Source organism: Mytilus edulis, chromosome 8 (genome assembly GCF_963676685.1).
Source record: "Mytilus edulis chromosome 8, xbMytEdul2.2, whole genome shotgun sequence".
NCBI classification, from domain to species: domain Eukaryota; kingdom Metazoa; phylum Mollusca; class Bivalvia; order Mytilida; family Mytilidae; genus Mytilus; species Mytilus edulis.
In genome coordinates this window covers 70,685,631-70,713,416 of record NC_092351.1, presented here as the reverse complement: position 1 = coordinate 70,713,416, position 27,786 = coordinate 70,685,631, and the positions used below count along the sequence as shown (strand labels likewise).

The 27,786-nt window shown below is 32.2% G+C and overlaps 2 protein-coding genes across 6 annotated transcripts in view; both read right to left on the bottom strand.

The window, feature by feature from the left end:
• Positions 1 to 5,351: 5,351 nt before the first annotated feature.
• On the bottom strand, positions 5,352 to 9,074 carry LOC139484304 (uncharacterized). Its single transcript, XM_071268040.1, has 6 exons — positions 8,976 to 9,074; positions 8,549 to 8,686; positions 7,502 to 7,642; positions 6,865 to 6,973; positions 6,436 to 6,444; positions 5,352 to 5,376 (listed from the first exon to the last, which is right to left on the bottom strand). The coding sequence occupies exons 1-6, from the start codon at positions 9,025 to 9,027 to the stop codon at positions 5,352 to 5,354; spliced, it is 474 nt and encodes a 157-aa protein (XP_071124141.1). The 5' UTR covers positions 9,028 to 9,074.
• A 16,326-nt stretch (positions 9,075 to 25,400) lies between these two features.
• LOC139486165 (carbonyl reductase [NADPH] 1-like) overlaps positions 25,401 to 27,786 on the bottom strand; it is a 41,671-nt gene continuing 39,285 nt past the window's right edge. For all 5 annotated transcript variants that reach the window (XM_071270947.1, XM_071270945.1, XM_071270950.1 and 2 more), the window contains exon 8: positions 25,401 to 25,588. In XM_071270947.1, coding sequence (XP_071127048.1) covers positions 25,491 to 25,588 — 98 coding nt within the window. In that variant the 3' untranslated portion in view covers positions 25,401 to 25,490. The remainder of the gene's footprint in view (positions 25,589 to 27,786) is intronic.

Sequence of the window (27,786 nt, the reverse complement as noted above, 5' to 3'; positions counted from 1 at the left end):
TTTGGTGTCTTTTGCCTCTCTTTTAAAATGTTACCTCACCTTGCAAAAGTAAAGAGGAATTTTTATACAGTTATAAATGATGTTGCCAACATATTTTTGCGGAGGCAGAGTAATGGGAGTTAATCAGATCTGCACACACTTTTAGAGAATCGTGACGCAGTCTTGTGTTCTCGTGTATGGGCGAGCAGACATCGAAAAGTGGTCGATTGTGGTCGCAAAGATCGGGTATTGGTCGAGTTGATCTGGGATAAAATAAATACAGAAGTCGCAGTGATCTGGAAGCGATCGGACATTGGTCGAATTAATCTGGAAATGATTGGACATTAGTCGAGCAAAGGTCGAAATGAGCGAGAACTGATCGGTAAAATTTTGGTATTCCGATCAATTCGACTGCTACTCGACGAATTCTCGATCTCTTCTCGATTGACTTGCATCTCGGTCCTTACTCGATCGTTTTTGGCATGTCAAAAACTCTCGGGTAGAAAGTCAGATCGATGACGAGTAAGGTAGACTATCCCGAACATCCTTGTCGATTGAGCCAGACCAGTCTCCCGATCACGTAATTTGTCTTGATCGAGTTGATCTGATCGAGAGTGTGAACCTAGCTTTAGCTACTAGGTTCACAGTGCCGATCAGACCAACTCGATCACTCTCAGATTAAGAAATCAGGCTGACTCAATCGACAAGAATTTTAGGCTTGGTCTACCTTGGTCGTCATCGATCTGACACCCGAGAGTTTTTGACATGTAAAAAAAAATCGAGTGAGGATCGAGAAGCCAGTCACTCGAGAAGAGATCGATAATCCGTGGAGTAGAGGTCGAATTGATAGGGAAAGGGTCGTGTAGAGATCGAGTTTGTTCGGAATACAAATATTTTACAGATCAGTATTCGACCAAATCTCGACCTTTGCTATACTAATATCCGATCATTTCCCGATCAAAGCCAACCTGTTTGACATGTGGTTTAGACTAACTCGACCCATGTCAGATTGCCTTATGATCACCGCCGAGACTTCTGTATTTTGTTTATCCGAGACCAATTCATGATCTCTACGCGGCGACCACTGCTGACCACTCTTCGATTTCTATTCGACCATACACGATTATCACTGCCGATCAGATCAACTCGATGATCCCGATTGTTCCAATTTCCATGACCAAGCGTGACCAAATTCTTGACAGGGCATGTCTATGACTTCTACCCGACTGCTCTCCGACTGTACACGACCTTAACCCGACCATTCATGACTCCATTACGACTTAAACCCGACCACTAATTGAATACATATTCGATAATTCCGACCAATTCACGATCTCTACACGATCAACTTGAAAGACCAAATCAACTATACTCGATCTCAGCCTGATCTCTGCCAGACCAGATCAACTTGATCGTATAGAGTCGTAGGGATAGTCGGGCATTGGTCGGATATGTACAATTTCAGTATAAAAAACATCTGATTTTTTTTATATCACCCGCTGCAACGGGGGAGGCACTAAGTGTTTCCCTTAAGTAAGTACGTATACGTACGTCCAAGCAATTAGTTTCCGTTCTCTAATTGTATTTCGCCTCAACCAGATTTTATAAAACGCAATACCATAAAACACAGATCAAGTGGTAATTTGGGTAGTGTCACTTTGCCGTTCTCGAGAAATCACTCTTTTTAACGTTATATGCAAGCTTGGCATTATCTGTGTCCAAAGGACACGATCCCCGTTTATTTGGTTAAATTCAGTAATTTACATAATGTCTGAGTAAAATTATACATTTAAAGTATCTTCATGAAATAAAGCCGTTGGATTGTTTGGCAAGGTGGTTATAAATTAGATAGACAGGTTGATAGCTGTGACTGAGCATGAAGAGAGCGTACAACACAAACAAAAAGGAGTAGACAGCAAAGGGTGCCGATAAATCTAGATAATGCAGTGGCTAAAAAGGCGACCACTGTATGGGCAGTATAAATAGTAATCACAAAAATACTGAACTGCGAGGAAAATTTAAAACGGAAAGTCCCAAATAAAATGGCATAATCAAAAGTATGAGCGACTCACAGGAGCTGAACAAAGAGGACTCCAATGGTAATAAAAACTTCCTGCGAGTAAAGTATAACGCTGATTTGTTATGTGAGTTTTACTGCTCTTTTCTACAAATAAGATTTGTAACTAGATTAGTACTGATGTTAGATTGTAATATGCATAAATATAACTCCCCTTTCCTTGCTTTATTACAAATTAAGCCTACTGTTTGTGTCACATATGTGCATATGTATGTACATGTAATCAGTATTTTCCATTGATCTGATACCCAGTAGTTGAATATATTTCTTTTTGGTGTATCCATGGCAATAACCTGCCTTTTTTTTACTAATAATATTGCTAAAAGAGGGTAAAGATTCACACGTTTTCCCAAATATGGTCAAAAATAGATCTAGAATTTCAATCCCCATGAGGATAACTTTCCTGAAACTGTTTTCATATATCAATCACGAATTCAAATAAAAAGCATTTGTCTTTAGTCTCATATTTTAAAAATAAAATTGTATTAAAAGCGTATGAAAAAGGTGTTTGTTAATATTTGACCGTGTAGTAACATATATAGTTATTAATTTCTGTGTCATTTGGTGTCATGGGGAGAGTTGTATCACTGGCAATTATATCACATCTTCTTATTTGTATACTAAAAAAAAATTCTGGACATACGGAAATTACGGACAATCAAACAATAATAGCCCATTGAACAGCCAAAATATAATATTGATTTCTTAAAAACTAACTTTGAAGGCTACATTAGTCATCAGCTGTCTAATAATGAACTTGGATACACAATTAATTTTATATTTGAAAAATCCTCTGGGGCAAAAATGCAGAATCTACTTCCCTTCCGATACACCTGCGATCATCCCAGGTTTTATTGGGGTTCGTGTTGCTAAGTTTTTAGTTGTATATGTTGTGTTATGTAGACTTCTGTTTGTCTTCTCGTCGGCTTCCGTTTTTTGCTATAACTGTGTCATGTGTGTTGATGGTACATTTGAGTTTGGTTGTTCCTTTTGTATCTGTGTTTTATACCTCCTTGCGTACTGTACATGAAGGAATTTGTGTATAGTTAAAAATAAATAGTGACAATATATTTTTGCAGAAGCAAAACTATGAAAGTTAATCAGAGCTGCACATATTTTTAGAGAATCGTGTATCACTCATGTATACTCGTGTATGGCCGAGTATAGATCGAAGAGTGGTCGACTGTGGTCGCGTACAGATCGGGTATTGGTGGAGTTGGTCTGGGATAAAAATAAAATATAGTCGCAGTGATCATGAAGTGATCGGGCATTGGTCGAGTTGATCTTGACCACATATCGTATAGGTTGTCGTTGATCGGGAAATGGTCGGATATTAGTCGAACATAGATCGAAATGATCGAGTACTGATCGGTAAACTATTTCTATTCCGACCAACCTCGATATCTACACGATCCTTTCCCGATCAATTCAACCGCTACTCGACGAATTATCGATCTCTTCTCGAGTGACTGGCTTCTCGATCCTTATTCGAATGTTTTTGACAATGTCAAAAACTCTCGGGTAGAAAGTCAGATCGATGACGACTAAGGTAGACAAACCCGAACATTCTTGTCGATTAAGACAGATCAGTCTGCCGATCGCTTAATTTGTCTTGTACGAGATTGATCGAGTTGGTCTGATCGGTAGTGTGAACCTAGCTTAACAATCATAACTTTTCCTCTTCAAAAATATGTTGTCACTATTTATTTTTACCTGTACACAAATTCCTGCATGAACAGTACGTGTCTGTACCTTTTAAAAGAGGGGTAAAATTTATAAAAGAGAGAAAAGATATCAAAGGAACAATGAAACTCAAGGTCGACACGGCGAATAACGAAAACCGACGAAAAGACAAACATTAGTCCACATAAAACAACATAGAAACTCAAACTTAGCAACTCAATATCCAAAAAAATCTTGGATGATCTCAGGTATTCCGAAATTAGGTCAAGGTTAGGTGAATCCTGACAGAAGAACAAGGATCCTATATATCAATTCCAACAGTTTAAGTATCTAATTAATTGTAAAAGCAGACGTAATCGTGTGATTGCAGTATTTATGTAGTTTGCTGGTGCTTAATTCCATTTTCAGCACTCTTGGATTAAATATGGCGGTCATGTTATAATTTGAATAAGTCAAAGTACCCGGTGAGAACGATTGTATTTATCCAAGAACAATGGCAATCCGGATTCCCAGTCAATCAGTATGGTTGATAATTTTATACCATTTAAAACAAATGTCGTTGTTAATCACTGACTTTTATACATGTATAAGTGCTCTTTTGTGAGTAAATTTTGACCCAATTTTTATTTCAAAATTCAATACGCCATATTATTATAGTAGTTAATTTGAGCTTGATTCACTATAACTCTATTTACAGGTGAACATCATGAAGGTTCATCATAACGTTTTGGCTAATATGGCCGTTTTTACATCACAATTTTGATCTGAGTACAGACAAACCTGCAAAAGTTTTAAGGGATGGCAGGAACTAGATGTTTATATTTCAAATGCATTTCATGTTTCAGAAAATTATAAACTTTACTAGATTTTGCCCTTCAGTTTTTTTCGTTCCTGCAGAAGGTGCCAAAATAAACTAAGTTGGGAAAAAGGTTAGAGAATCTCCCCTCGTATAATAGATGTTGTGAGTAGTATTGATTTAAATAGACAATAGATGGACAATAGACATCTGCAAAAATTAGGTGATTTAAACTGTGGAACTAAGTGGGTCGTATCAAATGAAAATCGGGTGCTTGTTTATTTTGCTATCTTCTGCTGAATGGAAAATTGCACATCAAAATCCAGGTAAGTTTTTAATTTTCTGAAACGTATACAACTGTTACATATCTAGTTCCTGCCATGCTTTAAAACTTTCCTAGATTTATCAGGTTGTCTGTACTCATTGGAAATTTTCAGGTGTAAACCACGTGGTGTAAACACGGCCATTTTTTTCAATTCCTTATGAAGAACCTTAATCTCTATCGTCAAACAAAAATCAAGTTTCTCAAACTACAAATTATTTACCTGTATTCATAAATATCAACTGTTGGAGAAACATGTACACACCCAGTAAACAAGCAAAAAATGCCATTTTGACAATAACACGATTTAGCGTTTTGCATGTTTGCCTTTTTGTTGTGAATTATCCATTCATAACGTTTCTGCTGTCGAAATTTATCCGGGAAACATGTGTCATACGCACAATAATCAATAAAATACAATCTGTATTATTTTTATTATAAAAGATTGTAGATATTTAACAGTTTGTTTACTTCTTTTATTTCGGCTTCAAGATTCAAATCCCTGGGTCAGTGCCTCGACTGAAATGATAAACATTGTCTTGTTAAAATATATCATAACATTTACGGTACACGCTTTAATGTAAAAGTTGCAAATTCGATGATTCTAATATTTGAAAATCCATTTTGTTTTAATTTGAAGAGCTTAGAAAAAACAAAAAGGACCAAAATTATATGAAAGGAGTAAACTAAAACAAATACCAATCTAAAAGTAAAATTCGAATCGAAAAGTCCTTTAACAAATGGCAAAATCAAAGACACATACACATTAAACGAATGGAAAACAACTGTCATATTCCTGACTAAGTACAGTAATTTCCGTACGGTAAAAATGGTGAAGTAAACCTGTTTTATAGCTAGCTAAACCTCTCATTTGTATGGCATTTGCATGAAATTCCATAATATTGATAGCAATATGTGACCAGATAAAACTGGCATAAAAGGTAAACATATCAAAAAATGGGACACAGCAGTAAACACGGTGTTATAACCTTAATGTTTATATACATGTTTCCATGGATAGGAAATGGCAAAATGTAAGGTATAAGTATTCATGTTAAAATTAAAACAGAAAATCAGGTATTTTTGTAAGCTTTATATTAGTTGAATATTGATCATGCACTAATTAGTTCTAAATACAAACTTTTTTTCAGATTTCATAGTGAGGCTATTTATGAATTTAAATGAGTGTCATTTGTGAAATCTATATTTGTCAAGTTAGGATTAGTTTATATTTTTTTTAAACCAATACATTGGTTACTTAACTTTTAAATCTGTTTTCAAGATCAGTTTCTTCGAAAGTGGTTTACTTAGATGGATAACTTTTAGCGCTGCGAACATTTTTCTAAATCTCAGTTTGGTCTTGAAAATTATATATTGCGTTTTCCAGAGGAGAAAAAAATCAGGATTTCGAAACTGAAAACATACAATCTTAAATTCCATAGCAACTGCCAGATGACAAAACATCGATAGTACCGATCGTTTGATGAATCGTTTTGGTTATATATATCTTAATGTATACGTATGTAATGATACAACTATATCTGAACTTCGAAAGACTCTATATATTATATAACATACCACTCTGTGCTAAAAATAGAAGATATGCTATCATTATTTGACTGTCAGATATTGCATAATTTACATTTAATTAATCACGATTGTCAAATGTATCGCTAAACAACGCGTTCTCTGAGAATAGCTTTACGAAATTAAGTGGTATCAAGCCAGGTATGTTGTTTATATAAAGTATGTGATACATTAATTCTTTAACAAAAAACTCAAGAGTAAAATCTTTTCTACAGACATGCCGATGGTACCCGTAAAGTTAGGACCGTTTTATTTACTTTGGATCTATTATGAAAATCATGTTAATTTCGGCCCTTTTTTAAAATAAATCTTTGAAATTCGAGTAAAAATATTGGTAAATTAAACACATTTGAAATTCAGTATAACTTGCGATAAATTGGTCAAAAGAGTCTCTTAAGAGTTGATATGATTTAAACTTACCAGCATACAGAGTCAGCAAATTGTGCACAGCAAAATTCTTCCTGTTCGTTACCTGGCGGACAACGCCCCCGACAACATTCGAAATTTTCTGGACAAGTGGTAACACCACCTGTAACACAATGGAATGTGTTTGCAAATCATGTTATAAAAACATAGCAATCAATAATAATTGCATTTTCATAACAACTGATCTTTAATACTGTTTCATTGTTTATTTTTTCATCTTTGATAAAATCTGAGGACTTTGATCAGGAAAGGTTTTTTTTTCAAATTTTTCAAAACGTTCTCCCGTTTCCCCATATATTATTTTAGTCTTCTGATTTTAGGTTAGCAGCTATCGTGCGATTCATGCTTTAATTTGTAATTAGTATTACCATTCTACGAATGATGATCCCTTGAATATTTAGCATTTATAAAACAAAAGTAGAATTATGATTCATTTCAAACCTTTTTATCTGATGAAATTCAGATTCATTTAGCCATGATATATATAAAAAATAAATTTTGTTGTGCCGCTTGCATTGTTGATAAATTTGTATATTGTTTTTCGGATAATCAATTTTTTACGTCCAGGTTTTTGATCGATTATTAATAAAAATAAAATTATTTAAGAATCTGTGATAATTTAATTACTTACATGTTGTAGTTGTATCTACTGTAGGTGTCGTTGTCGAAATAGGTGTACAACAAAACCTGTTGCCACAACAACCGTGTGTATCTTTCACTCCATCACATGTTTCACCTTCACTCATACATGTAGAACCAACAGGACATGTGTCTGGGAATAAAATGTTGTGTGATTAGCAGATTTCTTACAGTGGCGACTGCTTTGTGGTTAATAATGGAGCAAACATTTAACTTCAAGAGAGGTCATGTTTTTTGTATGAGTCAGAATAACTATATTTACTTTTTCAACGCTACCAATCAAATTATTTTTTTTCAAAATTGAACACTATAATGTATGGGGGAAATCTGGATTTAGAATATCTTTTTTGTCCTCTGCTTGAACAGAATATTAATTTTCTTCAATTTGGAGATCAGAATATTTTTTAGGGAAAAACCATACCCTTTTGAAGTTAAATGATCATTCTCTAATGAAAAGATGAATTCATAAAAAAAAGTGGTAGATATACTAACATGGCTAACTTGTCGTTGGTTGTTGTCTTTCATATTAACTTTTTTCTTTTACATTCATGGCATTTGCTCGGGTTGTAATTGTTTGGACATGTTTCTTCTTTGATGGAGCATTGTCTAATTTGTAATCGGTTTAATTTCTTATTATTTATAAACATATATTGTAGTGTGTATGTTTAGATTCATTCAACAGTCGTCATAAAGCGTTGAAATAGAGATTTTCTAAATATTTTTACAGCAAATAAATACCCTTATAATGATGATCACATACATGTTTTTTGAAAAAGAAATTGTTAAAAATATATAGCAAAACTATTGTCCAAAATTTACTTATCAAAACATACCGCCCTTGATATTGACACAGCAGTTGCTTCTTCTCTCTTTTCTGGTAACAATATAACATTGTATAATGTGATATTTTGAGTATTTGAACAGTCTATCGTCTGGCATATAAGAGGGGCCCCTCATAAATTCAGGACATTCACATAATCAATATCTATATAGGACGGTACGAAATCCTACGATAATGTTTTTTAAATTAGTAACTTACCAGTACATTTACAACATGGTTTCCCACATTGACATCTTACTGGCAGTGTCTCCACGTTCCCTCCTAACGAGCTGCATGTTTTAGAGGTTGAACAATACCCACCATAAACATCGGTACATGTATTATAGTTTGCCTCACCTGTAATTTGAAACAAATCAGTGTAATTGTAATTGTTAAAAAAAACAAATGTGTCATGCAAATCTAAAAAAAAATGAAATACACTTTGAACAAATGTAAACATTAAAAATCAGATATGTATTGTATTCAATGGTTCTATATTTATTTAAAAGCTTTGACATACATTTCAGAAACTGATCGTAGTAGCTGTATTTAGTAATTTTGTAATTAACTCACAACCTCTGCACATTGTTATATATTTGATAGATTCATTCATCTTATAAAAAAGTCATTGGAAATAATCACTCACCTTTAGTTACAATGAAAGCCACAAGCACCACGAACAGAGAAGTTTTCCCCATGTTATTTGTTTTTGAGGTTTACAACAAGAATGAGTGAAATAACGAGCGTGATAGTTTTATAATCTGAATGAGTCATGTCATTACCACGTGGCCAATGGACCATACATGATGCTGCTGTTGGTTTTTGATTGATCCATACGTCTTTAGCGAAGGAGTACATAATTATGATAGGCGTGTTCAATGTCTGTGACCAGATAGTGATCGACGAAGAACACTATAACATATGATCTGCATGAAGATCAATGCATGCGCATTTGCGGACAATTACTCTGGTAAAGCATCTGGTTTTCGCGCCAATTTTGAGTCCATGTGGTCCCACCATATTATTTCCTGAATTATATACCAAAATAGAATTTACGAATTTTAATCATAAAGTTAACGTTTTTCTACTCCTTTTTGCTTATTACCGAAATAATTCGTTGTCCTATAACAGTCGGGTATTATATTTTACAAAAGCTAGATTATTTGATTGAATCCATAATTGTTTTTTTAAACAATAATAGTTATTTTTTTTTAACCTAAAGGCAGTTCACTTACCAGTCGACTTGCAACAGCTTTCACAGTCAATGTACGTTGTGATATTAATAGTTTAAAGAATAGAATGTTCTTAAGATAAAACTTACTATATACTAACTTGTTAGGTAGTTAAATTCTTAAATACATACATATATGAATGCAAATCATCTAAAAGGAAAAACGATGAAAAACAAATCCAAGGAAAATTATCAAATGGCAAAATTAAAATCAAACATATCAAATGACTGCGTACTGTCATTTTCCTTTGTAAGAAATGGTGAATTATACCTGGTTTTATTGCTATTTAAAGCTCTCACTTGTATGACAGTCGCAATTAATACTTCATATTGGAAAGAATGTGGGACTAAAACAAAGAGGCATATTTTGTGGTATTACAAACGTGATCGTTATAAAACAAACAAATATGTCAACAAAGAAAAACAAAATTGCATATTGAAAAAGCATATAAGCAAAAATGAAAGACAAGATCACAAAAAAATGACCACATGACAATAACAGATTGTAAGGATGCATAATTACCGAACCACACCAAAAGAATATAACCAAAAATAGACTACACAGTAAATTTGTATTTACGTATTTATCTCGGTTTTGGTTTTGACTCGTATTTTTTTTCTCGCTTTATCACTTTATTACTATTGAAAAGAGGGTTACAACTGGTGCTTTTATTTATTTCCAAAGACTTTGTATATAAGTGGTACTTTCTTACAAAAATGTTTGATTTTCAAGGTGAGTTACCACCATTGATTTCCCCTTGTAGTCTTTGTAAAATTTGCACTTTTAAAAAATTGTGCAGAATTTATCTTTGTTTCAAATAAAGAAATACTTGGCATGTGTAAAGAGCTTTATCCGGTACTGGAAACAAAATTTCATATGACATGTCATTGCATATAAGAAAACACTCATCACATGAACCAATCAAATTTTCTCTTTTTAATCTGTATACAAACTTTGGTAACCATGTAACCTCAAGTTATTAAAATATTCTATATAAACATCAAATGAAAAAATAATGGTGCTTTGAAACAACAAAGATATATGTTGATGATCAAGAAATGTTTTACTGTGATGAGATGTAAGATTAATTTCTTACAACTGTCAATTTCAGGGGACCTTTTTTCGACCCATTTTCGTATGCAACCAGATGTGACGTACTATGATTTGGTGGTATTACACCTCATTGCCTGTGCAATTTTATTCCTTAAGTCTTTTACAGATTCAAATTCACAGTCCTTGAAAACATTTTGATAGTTATCTGTGCATTCACATAAAGCACACTCTTTTGATATTTTTCATTAAAAAATATTTTCCTTAATTGGTTATATAAAGCTTAATAATTTCGACCTACAGTTTTTGATAATATTGAGAATGGAAATAAGGGATTGTGTCAAGGAGACAAAAACCCGACCAAAGTGCAGAGAACAGCCCAAGACCACCAATGAGACTTTGACACAGCGTTTGTTTATTTACGTATATAAAGATTCAGAATTGTCTCATTTGTAATGGTTCTATGTCTATTATTCTCTGGTATGTCGTTGCTCCATTGTTTCATGTTATCTTTTTTTATTTTTTGCTTTATAAAATACCGACAGAAGTTTTCATAGTTAAGTTCTGATAGCTAGAATCTTTTGTTTTAAGGATATCTATCATTTTTCTGGTATTGTCTATCTAACATGTCCAAGTATTAATACTTCGGCTATCTAGTTTTTTTTTATTTCAAACTATAAAAATATTGTTCATGTATTTATTTTTATCAATAAATTTATAAATAAAGATCATACTACTGTTTATTCAGAATTACTGATTTACATATGAGTTTCCATGTTTTATTTCCACATAATTTTATTGCGTATTTATTTATTGATTAAATTATTGATTGCTGTATAATATGTTGACATATACTTTTACTATTTCATGCTGTGAATATTATACAAAACTTCCCACTTGGTTTTTTTTCACATCTGTAAATGAATTTTTAATGAAATGTACTATCAACTATACCATCTAGACTGATAGACCATATGTCGTTTTGTAAATGTATGTTTTTGTTTATTCGATCACTTAACGGCCATTATAAAATATCACTAATAATGACAAATGCACATTTCAACAATACACGTCCCTTCAGTGGTGTACAAGTCAATAACATTCGAATAACCCAAACTTGAAACAAAATATAGTTTTCAATTTAAAATAACTTCAACAAAACTACTAGCAAATTTCATGATAAAATATGCGTTTTTTGTTATGCAAATCAATGAAGTAATGACTACTGATACATTCGGGAACAAACGATCAACCTGCAGAGGTATCGACCACAGTTCACCAAATGGAGACAGTTCGAAACTTCTCTGACGCATTTTATTGTCACCAAGCTCATATAAAATACGAGATATTAATTTACAATTACTGCATAATATATAGGAATGAATAGGCCGGAATTATTTTTTAATACAATAAGTGAAAATTGAAAACTACGAGGTTAATAGTAGTTTTACAATTTATTTTTGAAGTAGAATCTGAAAGTTCGAATTTTTCGAATCTTTTATTTCTTCTTTTTATCTAATTTATAAATTATTTTGTTAATTTGGGGATTAAAATCGACCGTCTGTTATCCAGTTTATTTCTAACAGTCGAAGTATTTTCTTTTCATCGATATGACCGTAGATTTTATTGTATTTGATCCAACTGAACATCATAACTGGTTTAGGTTTCGTTTTTTTTTCATATAGTTTCTCTGCGTATTTCTCTATTTATCAAGTTATTGATTTTATATATATATCTGACACATATACTTTTACTATTTCATGCTCTGAATATAAAAAAAAAACATTTCGTCAAACATTTTTGGTAACATCTGTAGATCAATCGGATTTGCATCAAATTACAAATACACTTTAACAGTTTCAAACAATGCTTGATTTTTTAATATCTTTTGATGATTTTTAAATGCATTGTACTATTAAGCAGATCTTCCTTGTCTGACAATATTTGACATTATCGGTTAATGATTAATTTAGATTCAACCATCAATCTGCCATCATGAAAAAAGATTTAACGGTACTAAATGCACATTTCGACAATGTATGTCCTTTCAGTGATGCTCGAGTCAAAAACCAAAACCTAAAACAAATCTCAATTTTTCTGTGATTTTTTTCTTCTCCTATTCTGTATGTTATTTTTATTTTTTGCGATCCTCATTGAACATCCCTTTCTGTTTTGTGTTTTTTATGTGTAATTTGATTGTTTTACAAATGAATCATTTATTTGATGATTTATATTAATTTCATCTGTTCAAATGCATACGTGTAGAACAACACGATCGCAAATTGACATGTGACTTAATTCGGAATGTTACTTCAATGAAATCTTGTAACATTGTTAATTATGATTATGAAAATGTTATATATTTTACTTTATTACTAATACATTTTGAAAATATAATCAATAAATGGGAACTTGTAAATATTTCTCTATTCACCAAGTTATAGATTATATATTCATATATATATCAGATACATATACTTTTACTTATCATGCTCTGAATATAAATAATAAACCTTTCGTCAAATTTGTTTTGCTAACATCTGTTGATAAATGTTGAATGCATTGTTTTTTAACCATTACTTCCTGGATTGACAACATTTCTTATTATCTGTTACTGATTTTAATTTATTCAAGCACTACACTCCATTATCAAATATCATTAACGGTAACAAATGCACATTTCTCAATGCATGTCCCTTCAGTGATACTCAAGTTCAAACATTTGATATCGTTAACTTAAAACAAAAATGAAACATTTATAAAAAGGACCTTTCCACATTCGGATATTGAATCAGGGTTATACACGATGGTGACGTAGTCATGAATTCTGTATAACTTCCACATAAATACAATATGGGGTTTACATATGTAAGAACTGATACATTCGAGAGCAGACAATATGCATAGCAGAGGGGCAAAAGATACCACAAGGACAATCAAGCTCATAGATCAAACATAAACTGACAACGCTATGGCTAAAATAGAAAAAGACAAGCAAACAAACAAATAATAGAACACCACACACAACAAAGAAACTAAAGACTAAGCAACACGAACGCCACCAAAGACTGAGGGTGATCTCAGGCGCTCTGGTGCTATCGGCCAGTCCAACAAATAAAAATGCATGCCCTAACAGTGATTATCGATTAAAAACGTTCAAATATCAAAAAACGAATAAAAAAACGGGAAGCTATTATTTAATTAAAAACCAGATTTAACCATATCGGGATATGGAATCGAAATTATAAATGAAGGAGACATAGTCTTTAACATGTTTAATTCATATAAACTGCCACACAAAAACAGCAAATGTCATGAAAGCAATAATTTCTTTAGTTAAAACTGAAGTAATGGCATTCGGGAACAAACAATACGTCAACCTGCAAAACTATTGACAGACAGTCCAAAACAACTCTGACACATTTAGTTGACACGAAGCACATATAAAATACAGGATACAGTCAAACCTACTTTAGAGAACACCTGTATTAAGCAAACACCTGTATTATAAGACCATGAATTTTAGATCACCTTAGCCGTATTTGGCAAAACCTTTTGGAATTTTAGATCCTCAATGCTCTTCAACTTTATACTTGTTTGACTTTATAAATATTTTAATATGAGCGTCACTGATGAGTCTTATTTAGACGAAACGCGCGTCTGGCGTACTAAATTATAATCCTGGTACCTTTGATAACTATTTAGTACATTTAAAATAAATGGAAAATACGAGGTAAAAACGACTTTCTATTTCTTGGTTTTTGTAGTTTTCCTTTTTGGGTTTTCTTTTTTTTTTGTATTTTGCATTTTGATTTGATATCTTTGCGTTCAGAATTGAACTTTCACAATCCTGTTATGTTATATTTTTAACTATTGGTATTTTATTTAAATCAATTGACCTTTATCTTCAATAAATGCATCAAATAACACATACACCTTTACTGTTACACGCTGAGCTTGATTTGTTAACATCTGTTGACGAGATGTAAATGCATTGTACTATTAAGACATCTTCCTGGTCTTGACTATATGAAATTATCGGTTAATAATTATTGAAGGTTCAAGCACCAAACGGCCATCATCAAATAACACTAACGGTACTTAATGCACCAAACGGCTATCATCAAATAACACTGACGGTACTTAATGCACAAAACGGCTATCATCAAATAACACTGACGGTACTTAATGCACAAAACGGCTATCATCAAATAACACTAACGGTACTTAATGCACAAAACGGCTATCATCAAATAACACTGACGGTACTTAATGCACAAAACGGCTATCATCAAATAACACTAACGGTACTTAATGCACAAAACGGCTATCATCAAATAACACTAACGGTACTTAATGCACAAAACGGCTATCATCAAATAACACTAACGGTACTTAATGCACAAAACGGCTATCATCAAATAACACTGACGGTACTTAATGCACAAAACGGCTATCATCAAATAACACTAACGGTACTTAATGCACAAAACGGCCATCATCAAATAACACTGACGGTACTTAATGCAATACTAGTAATATATACATGTCCCTTTAGTGATGCTCGAGTCAAAAACATTCAAATATTTAAAACATAAAACATTTCTATGTTTTTCAGTGGTTTATCTCTTTTTCTATTTGTATGTTATTTTTTTCTAAATTTCGATCCTTATTAAACACCCCTTCTTGTTTTTGTGTTTTTTATTTTTAATTTGATGTGTTTTACAATTGAATCATTTATTTGTTGATATTTATATCATCTGTTCAAGCGCATACATTTAAATCCCCCAAACCCAAATTGAGGTGTGACTTAGTTGGAGTGCTACTTCCAAGAAATCATGTATCATGCTGTATTATGAGTATGAAAATGTTAAATATTTTGATTCATTACTAAAACATTTCGGAAACCTACTCAATCAATGTCAACTTAAATATGACAGAACAATGGAGTAAACCTGTGCAAATGATTATGTTTTAAAAAAAGACAATCTTCAAAATACCAAGTCTTCACCAAGTGTATAATAACTTTGTACTTATTTGGCTTAACTACTTTGATCTGAGCGTCACTGATGAGTGTTATGTAGACGAAACGCACGTCTTGGGTATTAAATTATAATCCTGGTACCTTTAATATATCTTTTTTTGAATCTATCAATTGTACTAATCTTTCGATGAAAAGGTAAGCTAAAGCCAAGAGAGATCCAAATTATTAAACATCTAAAGTTTATTATACAGTATTCAACATTGGTAGACAGTTGTTTACAGATTGTTTTCTTTGATATACTTTGAATGTAGGTTCGATCTCGGCACCGATAGCAATGTAATAATTGATTATGGTAAGCTAACTTTTGACTGGTAGCTGACAGATTGAATAGGACAAAACCATGAAACACTGTGCTGCTAGAATGTTCAAAAATGTCTGTCATTTAAATTTATGATATAATAATTAACGTTAAGCCACCATGTCCAGGTTAAGCGTAATTCTTGAAGCTTGAAGCAGAATTTTTTTGGTCCAAAAAAGGAAATGATGTGAATAGAATACTAACTGAACATATTGTATTAATCGATTGAAAAAAAATAGTACTATCATTGCATTTTTAAATAGTTCTTGGTTCTAAATAACAAATCGTCTGCGAAAAAGGGTCTTTCTGGAAGTACGCTCGAAAATAAAATGGCTTTAAAAGCAAACAAAGGAGGTGGGTAGAACAAGTATATGGTCCACAACAAATAAACAAAAACCTAATAATGTAATATTGATGTATGCATAACCAAAACTAAAAATGACGCTTCAGATGTGTAAGAATTGGATGACCCTATGCGATATGTCTGTACCTCATCCAACAAGAGATATCAAATCTTTACACATTAAAATTGTCGCCTTACATGTAAATCATCTATGTGTCTTGTACCGTACTTTAATATTTTGAGGGTACATGATTTTGCGTGACAATGATGCATTCGTATGTGACGTTTTCACTACTGAGTCTTATGTAAACGAAACGCGCGACTGGCGTATTCAATTATAATCATGATACCTTTGATAACTAATTACACCACTGGGTAAATGCCACTGCTGGTAGACGTTTGTACTTGTTTGGCTTGATAACTATTTTGATCTGAGCGTCACTGGTGAGTCTTATCTAGTCGAAACGCGAGTCTGCCGTGTTACATTATAATCCAGGTACCTTTGATATCTATTAACATGTCCACGCAATCGGTCTCGCTCTGTTTATTTTCGATTCTCTTATTCCAATTTCGTGTTTTTGTCCTGATTTGTATATTTAATAAAGGATGTTTGCTGTAAATATTATTAACAGACCTACCATTGAACATGTTTTTTCGATGAATTGTAAACCACTTTAATATTTCTTAATAACATCTTATTAAGTTATTTCAAGTTTACCAGTGATAATAATAATCCATATAGTACAAAAATTCAATCAACAGTTTGTGGAATGTCTATCATCTCTACATGATAAGTATGTTGTTGTTCCTGCGGACAAAGCTTCGAATAATATTGTCTGTGTATGTAAATCGTATTACTACGAATGTCTTGTAAAAGAATTAGGTATAAATGAGCACTCGGGTAGTCCCACATATCATTTGACAAGGATGAGATTTTAGCAAATCATAAGTCCATCATGGTTTCAATAAACATAACATTGAATACCAAATCGGAGGACTTACCTTGTTTGTATTGGATACCAAAGCTTCATTAAATTCCGTACAAACAACGATATATTGCTGGCTCATCTTCATGTTCCACTAAAGAATTGTCAATTAGATTGACTAAAATTCTGTCCGCAGTGAAAGAGGGTCTCTAGAAATACTGTGAAACTGTTAACTCGCGTAGTGGTATTAACCATATGTGGATTCTTAAAAAGTCTAAAGAACTTCTAGACAATTTTAAATCTCGGTCTTGTTCTGAAATTAGTTCTATCAAAACTTTTGATTTTTCAACCCTGTATACCACAATTTCCCATGTGAAATTAAAAAATCGCCTTAAAGATATTATCCACAATGTCTTTCAACATAAAAATGGTAGCATACGCTTTAAATTTATTACTTTGGGATATCATAAGGCATATTTCGTTAATAGTGACAAACATAAAGGTAAAACATATGCTTCACAGAAGAACAAGTGGTCAGTATGCTGGAGTTGCTTATCAATAACATACTTGTTGAGTTTGGAGGTAGACTTTTCCAAAAAATTGTCTGCATTCTTATGGGAACAGACAGTGCGCCTCTTCTCGCTGACCTCTTCTTCATATGAATCGGAGTTCCTTCAGACACTTGTCAAAAACAAGAGGATCAAAGAAGCCAGATTATTTAATTTCACTTTCAGATATATTGATGATGTTCTTTCCATAAACAATCAGAACTTTTCTGATTGGGTTCCATTTATATATCCCCCAGAACTAAAAATTAAAGAAACAACAGACACGGCTTCCTCCTTTTTAGACTTATATTTCGAATTTGACTTACACAGTCATCTCAGTACCAGAATCTATGACAAACGAGAAGATTTTGATTTTGAAATTATAAATTTTCCCCACCTTAGTAGCAATATACCAACTTCACCTCCAAATGGAATATATATTTCCCAACTTATTCGATATTCAAGAGCATGCAGATCCTACTCAGACTTTTTCATCAGTGTCTGAGTCGAAAGTTGATGAATAAGGGGTGTGTCAAAGAACGTCTCGTCCTTTTTCTAAAAAAGTTCATCGGAAGGTACCAAGACCTTGTTGATAAATATTCCGTATCAACTTAACAAATAATACATGATGGTCTTGGTGTATAGATTCTGCGTACTGATGTTGTTTATCATCTTAACAACGTGTTATATTGTTCTTTCATTTGTCTTTGTTCTATTATTAAAATTACTTTTTCTGTTGGATTGTTTTATGTGATATTCGTTTAACGTGGCTCGTTACTTAAACATCCCGTCAATGTGTTTGTATTATCTTTCATTTTTGATAATGTGTTTTGTATATGTGACTTTTTATGTTTCTTTGGTACTTATAACGCGACTCTGTACTTTAAAAGATCCAGTCAATATGATAAACTTATTTCATAATATTTAGTATTATATATTATTTTGTTTTTTTTTATGAAGTTTGGCCTTGCACTTGCTCCGAACACAGGTTTCCATATCAATGTTTTTTTGTAAAGTTTTGGTGGTTTTTCCTGGACGACGAGGTTACGTTAAAGACGGATATATATATACATACATACATAGATATATATGGGCTAATATTATTAATTCGTATATTTTAACAAATTTGATTCGTTTAGGGATAGTCGCGTGTTAAACCATATTTTCGAAGGTAGAGAGAAAACGGCGGATAGCAAAAAGCATATTGCACAGAGCATATTGCACGGTTATTTTTAGAATATCTAAAAAACGATATACTTTGTGACGTCATGTAAATAATTTCAGGATATCGTTAAACGTTTTGAAACAAATGGATATCTGACAGTGAGATCGATTATTTGATGAAAAAATCTTCAAATACATAAAATGTCAAACAAACAAAACAAAAAATTAAATAACAACTAATATGTTGTTATTGTCAAGGAGACAATATGATATCTATAAAATTCAAACAAAATCAAATGACGATTTTGATACAAATATGCATAATGGTCTGAAATTAATAATATAACAAATATAGGCTATGTATTTGGTCAATACAGGATATATCGACCCAAAGAAGTATATCGACCTCGGACTTCGTCCTCAGTCAATATACTTCTTTCAGGTCAATATATCCTTGTATCGACCTCATGCAAAGGCTATATGGGTATATTATTGATTCAAAGTAGACTTTTACAAACGTTTTATCTTTCTGTGTACCTCATTTGGAATGTATTTGTATTACATATATGTATTTATAATATAAAATATACATTAAACGCCAGCTCTGTTAGTCTGCACGGCTAAATGCATTGCGTTGTGTTATTATTGTAGTGTAGTCAAGATTGGAAAGATTGGAAAGAAGTGGATTCTTATATATACTAGTATATAAATTTTGAACTATTTTAAATTTCGGTCTATTTCTGAAATTAATTCTTACATACTTTGATTTTTCAACCCTGTAAGCTAACATTGCCCATGTGAAATTTTTAAATTGTTTGTATATACATTGAACGACAAATTTATGTGACGTATACAATTTTCTGACGTCAGACACGCGAATCAATGAATGTGTTTGTAAATAGATGTGTTTGTGTTCTGTTAAATTGTTCCTTTTAAAACTGTTACACGATGATGACTGCTGTACCCATATTTTGACTATTTTATTTATTAAGTTTGTTTAGTTCACGCATCATTGTAAATATAACGGAATTTGATGAAACTGTCATCAAAGTGAGAGGTTTAGCGCTTTAAAATCAGGTTAAATCCACCATTTTCTACATTTGAAAATGCCTGTACCAAGTCAGGAATATGACAGTTCTTGTCCATTTGTTTTTGATTTTTTTTTTGTACAACACAATATAGAAAACAGTGGGAAATCAAGTGATATAATATTGTAAACTTTATCTTCTCTATGCTTTTCACATTTTAGTAATGTCGCTATCAATTAATGATTTACGTAAAAACGTTCGGGTAAATAGCAAAAAAAGAAATAAGAAATAGATATAATAATACTTCCACTCAATATAATCATTATTAAATGATGAATGCAGCAGGTTATAGAGTAAAAATTGTTAAAAATGTTGCTGTGCAAATGATTTTTTGGAGAACCAACTTCAATTAATTCGTTTACTGTCTGTATACCTCTCTAGAACATGCTAATTATTTGTATATATATTCAGCTAGATCAGATAAATTCAGGGACAAAATTTCGATTGATATGCAGCAAGTTTCGCACTTTTGAAATTAAGTTACTAAGCAAAATCAAACAGACCTTATTTCGATGTAAACATTGAATGTAAATAGATCTAGTAGACCTAAGAACGTAGACGAACTTTTCTTAAAATTCTATACAAAATCGTAGAAAGATACCTACTTTATAAAATTGGTTTTCTTTAATTTTAAACCTGCATAGACAGACTTTTAAAATATCTATATTTACGAAGAGACAATAGTTCTCTATTAAATGTACATGTGACAAAAACAGACCGGCGTGCTCGATAACTTAGGGTTAAAAATAAGCATACTTTGGGAAATTGTAACATGCTAAACACTTTTTGGAACACTTAGAAAATTGGTGACTGGAAAGGTTTTTTTAATTTTCTTTTGTTTTTGATCACTGGATATCACACTATTAAGACTGAGTAACACAAACCGGATATGATGGTACCAATTGTAAGGGTTAGCAGACCCTGCTTCACAGGTGACATCAATCGCGTTTTAAGGATTATGTACCCTTGTGTTGATTAAATGCTAAACATACGGAAATTTTATAGAAAATCCACAGCATTTATCCTTGTACCTTCATATTTGGCAATTCATGACTGAAAGATATAAGATTATTGCATGCAGTGCTAGCATTGATTTCCGTAAAAACGAGTATATTTGTGTAGCTATTGGTTAAAATAGATTAAAACATGGACCAAATCAAGTACACCTTTTAGGGTGCGCTCGAATTTATTGACTCAGCACGAGGTATTTTGGAATTTACAAGTTGGTTAGAATTTTGTGTAAAAAATAAACACTAGCGCATCATAGAAAAGCAAGTGAGTAATCTTTGTTTCAAATTTTAAAACAAAAAGCTCTGAATTAAAAGGCTGTGGGATTTTCTATAAAAATCATTGTTTATTTGCCACAAAGTACTCTTTTTCTATTAAATGCAATGAAACAATAAATAATAATGCTTTGCATCAAGTTTCACCTTGGTATATGTACAAAATGGCCTATCTCAATTATTCATTACATCTGTAGTAGTTTTGACACAATAATTATTGAGGTTTGAAATTTATTTTTATTCGGCTAGAAACGGGAAAATGCTCGGTACAACCTCGCATTTCTCCCATTTCTAAGCATCATACAAATAAATTTCATATTTCAAGACACTATACGTAAATTGTCTAAGTATACAATATAGAAGTACATTATTGTGATAACGACAATTGAAACATTTCCGTCTGATAAAAAGAGAATTTATTACGGGTCACTAGCACTTGATGGTGAAGGTTAAATTTCCGAATAGGAAATTTCAACTTAACAACTTGGAACTCTTGTTTTGATACTAGTAGCTTTCTTGTAAGCATCAACCTTTTATCAAGGAAATAATGATAGGAAACATAATCTATGAAATATTGTATCAATTTGGAGATATTTACTTCATATGTACCAAGTTATCCAATGCTGATAGATATAACATGTATAAATGCTAAATTTAAAAATTTGGAGGAGGAAATCATTGCTGTTGTTGTCAAAGTTAGATCTCAACCGACCTTTATTGTAAATTTCTAGATAACGAATCAGCTTTGAGGCAGATTTTACTGTAACTGTTGTATCTTTTTTTGCCAGTTCGATCAGTGATGCATTCAACTTAGTCACCACACTTTGAAATGTTTAGAGAGAGGGCATCATTATTGATAACGAAACGATAATGATAGCTTTTTTCATTCCTCTGTAAAGGCTCCTGTATTGAATCTGCCTTGTACGAATGAGGACAAATCAACATGGAGAGGAGCACAGTTGGTTCCAATGGGAATTCCGTTTGTTTGTTGAAAAACACGCTCTCTGAAAGTAACAAATGTGTTGCTTGCGAAATCTAGCATTTTGATAATGTCATTTTCCGAGAATTTTGTTTGAATAATAGTCGTTTTTTGTCATAGAACAATAATATATGTATCTGCTTTGGTCGTTTCCGTTTTATTGGTATTCGTTAGATACAAAAACATAGTCACTCCCTTCTTTTTTTTATAAATTAACCAATCTATTACCTATCTGATGTTACGCTTATTTCGACGTATTTTAGTATCTTTCACCAATTTGAATGATGTTTACCATAAAAACGAATTCAGTGACCATTATGTTAAGCAACATCATTTAAGGCAAAATAATTTCACATTTTATTTATTAAGATAAATCTCTGAATTAAAAGAGGGGATTAGATGATTTATAGACAAAAGCAAGAATCTTTTTCCCCGATATTATGTGCTTTCCAAACAATTGGTCGCCTATTTTGAAAGAATTCATCCAGTATTTTATCAGAAAAGAAATTGCATTGGTAATTTTGGTCTGTTTGGTCAATGAACATGGATGTAAAGCAATGTAATCGATATCAGAGGGAATAATGTGGAGAAAGTTCCGATTGAGATAGTATGAATTGGGATATTTTTATGTTAAATTACACAGTCATGTTTTTCAAAAACCTATCATACGAGGAGAAACAGATGACTCGAAATTTGGGATTGATTCCACTTCTGTAATAATTGACACAGCTCGGATGTGACCGAGCCTCAGTAGAAGGGACGATTATATGTCTTCTTTTTACCAGCATCGGACGACACCTCGTTTTCCATCTCTTTTGTTGTTTATCAGGGCCTTATTCTGTAAAAATGACAAAGTAAGTTAATAACAAAACCGCTTAGTAAGCCTATACTAGCATTACTTGCAGCTGCTGTTGCTGTTGCATTCGTATTATAAAATATGTCATCGGGGAATAGAAATATGGTTTTCCAATGAGTCTTACGTCCATCGGTAAATCTGTGTTAAAGTGGGGGTACTATTTTAATTGTATGGGATGTGTAAATAAGCAGCTATGCCCATGTATGAATGGGTACACTTTGAAGATTTGTATGCCCTCATTGCATTAAGGAATCCTAATTACAACTCTCTTCAGAGTCCATCGGTATCCTGTTACAAGGCATTTTTGTCAATTTATTATTCGTTTTTGCCTTCGCTTGACTGCCTTTTTCGGTTTATGATTTTAATCACCTCGCCCCTTTGAAACCAAAGAGTTTTGGAAAATGTATTTGAGATAGTATGTACAATAAAATAGTCCTTGGTTTTATAAGTCCCATATCTTGATATAATTTGTTATGTCTAAGATAATGAAAAGTAAAATAACAAAAATACCGAACTACAAGAAAAATTAGAAACGGAAATTTCTTTATAATCAAATGGCAAAATCAAAATCTCAAACACATCAAATATGTCACATAAATGCAAAAACTATTAAATAACTGACTTATAACAGGCATTTCCTTACGTAGAAAATTTTGAGACAGGATTCACAATAGAAATGTTTTTTGATAACAGTGACACATATAACATTATAAGGCTTTTCTACCTCCGGAATATAGATTATCTTAGCTGTATTTTGCAAAACTTTTAGGGATTTTTTGTTCTCAATGCTCTTCATTTTACTTTATTTTGTCCTATTGTAACCTGCTTGGTTCGCAGTATCCAGTTCAAATTAATATGGCTATTTATTTGGTACACCTCCAACAGATACTGTAAATTACACGGACATGTTTGTTAGCAAGAGATTAATGAAATACTGGACAATATTTGATAAATTGTCATCAAAGGTACAAAGTAATTAGTTGACACACCAGACGCGCGTTTCGTCTATATAAGACTCATATCAAAATAGTAAGAAAGCTAAACAAGTATGATGTTGAAGAGCATTGAAGACCCAAAATTCCAAAATGTTGAGCCAAATACGACTAAGGTAATCTATGCCTGGGATAAGAGTCCTTAGTATTTTGAATTATTTGTACTTTTGCAAACAGATGATTTTAAAATAACCATATAATTGATATGCATGTCAACACCGAAGTGTTGACTACTGGGCTGGTGGTTAAACAAGACATTATCCTGTCTTCGTTAAAAAAAATAGTAGCATGATATTAGTCTTCTGGGACAGAATGTATTAAACTTTGGTTTGGTTCTGAATTGCTTTTATACATTATATTATAGTTCTTTTAGGATATCTCTGTTGTTTTATTGCACAAGTGGGTATAAGTTCCAGACATTATTTCAACATATAATAGATATCTTAAAACCATTTCAACGTCTTATCCAAACTGGCAATTATATTTTTTATGTAATTGGACGTTCAATTCAAATGTAAGAAATAACCGATTATATTTTGATTAATTGGTAATGTTCCTGAACCATAAAAATGAGGTCATATTACAAAGAACACATTACAGGAGTACACTGAAAAAGAGGTGAAATATTAAACATTCGGAAAAATATGGCTTATATAGACATTCGATAAACTGTTGGCGCCGCCAGAAAAGCATTTGCATGTCCCTCTTTCTGTAACTTTTGTCAAATGCTAGTTTAACCCAACAAATTGTGTGCCTGGACGATTGTATAAGGGAGCTACCATTTGATTTTTATGGGGGGGGCTAGGATGAAATTTGAAAAAAATAGGCAGGACAGGAGTTTTGAGTTAAAAAAAAGGCAGGATGTGACACTTGCAAAAAAAAAAAGTCAGGACGACAATTTAGGTAAAAAAAAGTCAGGATAAACTAAAAAAAAAAGGCAGGACCGATTAGAGTGAAAAATAAAAAGGCAGGACAGAGATTACAGCTAAGAAAGAATGCAGGACAAAATTTTTCATCCTAGCCCCCCCCCCCCTCCCCCCCCCCCCCCCCCCATAAAAATCAAATGGTAGCTCCCTAAGTCAGGTTATCTGGACCAAGTGTTATTACTTGTTGTACTGTCCAATAATTTCAATATTCCTTTTATTCCTTTTCATGTATATTTTTTCATTGACATATATTTCCAATGACTCCCTTTATTAAAATCTTTTAAAAATTCATTATTGAGAAATGGAATTTCAGAAATTTAAAAAAAGACTAAGACATACATGTAAAGGTATGATGTTTAATGTTTCTAAATAATAAATTTATATCTAGAAAGGCTGATTAAACAAGCTAGCTTATCAAAGTTTATTAGATAGTCATCCCCAGTTTTTAATGGTTCTGTCAGACACAAAGTTTCCTTTTGGGCTAGTTGTTCCAGATGGAAGCATTGCTAAATACACTGGTGTATCTGCTCCTAAAAAAAGAAAGTAGAAACATATAATAAGGTTAAATTGAATTAAGGTTGATTTAGCTGTATTTAGCACAACTTTTCGGAATTTTGGTCCTCAATGCTTTTCAAATTCGTACTTTATTTGACCTTTTTAACTTTTTGGGATTGGAGCGTCACTGATGAGTCTTTTGTAAATCAAACTTGTGTCTGGCGCAAATACAAAATTTAATCCTGGTATCTATGATGAATTCAATTTAAAATTAGCATATTTATCGTGACTATTTCAATCTGCTTTCCATTCTCCTGTCCTAGGGTCACAATTTTTCGTTAAGGTGGTACCTAACACTTCAACTAAAATTAATTTGGCTCGTTTAATTTTCTTAAAATTTTGACAAAGTATTTACTTTGACCCTTTGACATAAATATAAGAAATTTAAAAAATTTGAACCAATCGTTTTATCAGAAAAATTACACTGGTTATATAGCAGTTTGACAAACACTTATTTTGATCATTGAGAAGCTTAATATTCCCTTATGAACACTATGTCATTAAAACGTTCTGCTGATTTTACAGAGTTATCTCCCTGTAGTGTTAGGTACCACCTTAATATATTTTATTTTAGGTACTGTGTGGTTTGTTCAACAAAGAAAGTATCCTAAGCACAACCAAACTGGCAATAAAATTTTAATTACTTTTAAAAACGAAAACATTCAACTGCTAAATTCAATATTATAAATTTTGAACGTGAAAAACTGAACAGAATTCCTGTTTTTATTTAAAAATCATACCAAACTTAAATAGATAAATACATGCATGATGTGTTCGAAAATCTTTTAAATTATGAATATTTATAAGTAAGTTTTCTGTTAATTGTTCTATAAAAATTGGGCCTTAAAAATTGCAAGACACTTTTTATAGCTGTAATTGTACAACAGAAAACTATATGCTTGTGTGTTTGTTTTTTTAAAAGATATAAGCATATGGGAATTAAACAAGAAATAGTAGCAAATCTTGTTTTTTCTTGTTTTTATAGGGATATTTTCTATAAATTTCCTATAATGGATATAACCTGACTTTGCAGGAAAGAGATTAATGGAGTACAAAATGAAATTATGTAAAAAACACAGGTTACATTAAGCAATTAAAATTGAATGGCCGTGAGCTTATTTGTAGGCATTTAAAACGTTTTTGCCAATAATGTGTGCTCTTTCTGTTGTACAATTCAAACTTTTAAAAAAAAAATTAAAGAAATACGAAGGATCTAATCATAAATAACAAATAATAATTATAATGGTAATATATTTAACAAGTTAAATAAATAATATAATGAGAAGGAACTAGAGGCTCTGAAGAGCCTGTGTCGCTCACCATGGTCTATGTGAATATTAAATAAAGGAAGCAGATGGATTCATGACAAAATTGTGTTTTGGTGATGGTGATGTGTTTGCACATCTTACTTTACTGAACATTCTTGCTGCTTACAATTATCTCTATCTATAATAAACTTGGCCCAGTAGTTTCAGTGGAAAATTTTATGAAATTGTTAAAAATTTACTATAAAGGACAATAACTCCTTAAGGGGTCAATTGACCATTTCGGTCATGTTGACTTATTTGTAAATCTTACTTTGCTAGACATAATTGCTGTTTACAGTTTATCTCTATCTATAATAATATTCAAGATAATAACCAAAAACAGCAAAATTTCCTTAAAATTACCAATTCAGGGGCAGCAACCCAACAAAGGGTTGTCCGATTCATCTGAAAATTTCAGGGCAGATAGATCATGACCTGATAAACAATTTTACCCCGTCAGATTTGCTCTAAATGCTTTAAATGAGTTATAAGCCAAAAACTGCATTTTACCCCTATGTTCTATTTTTAGCCGTGGCGGCCACACACGTTCTGTTTGGTGGAATTATTAATTAGAAGTCCGTACGTTCTTGCTCAATCCTTTGTGGCTTTGAAGGTGTCATACTTGTCACCCTCAGCATAAGCAAGTGTAACTGTAATCTGAATTTCAAAATGACTGAATGACGTTTTTTTCGACGCACTGGTTAACTCCACCGTTTTGAATCACATGACTTTGACATAACCAATAGTATATTACAGTAGCTACGAGCAAAAAATATTGTTATAATTTAAGAATTGTCTCATAAAAACAAAATACACGGGAAATGGCAAATTTCACGAAGTCTTAGTCTGATTAATCATTTTTACAA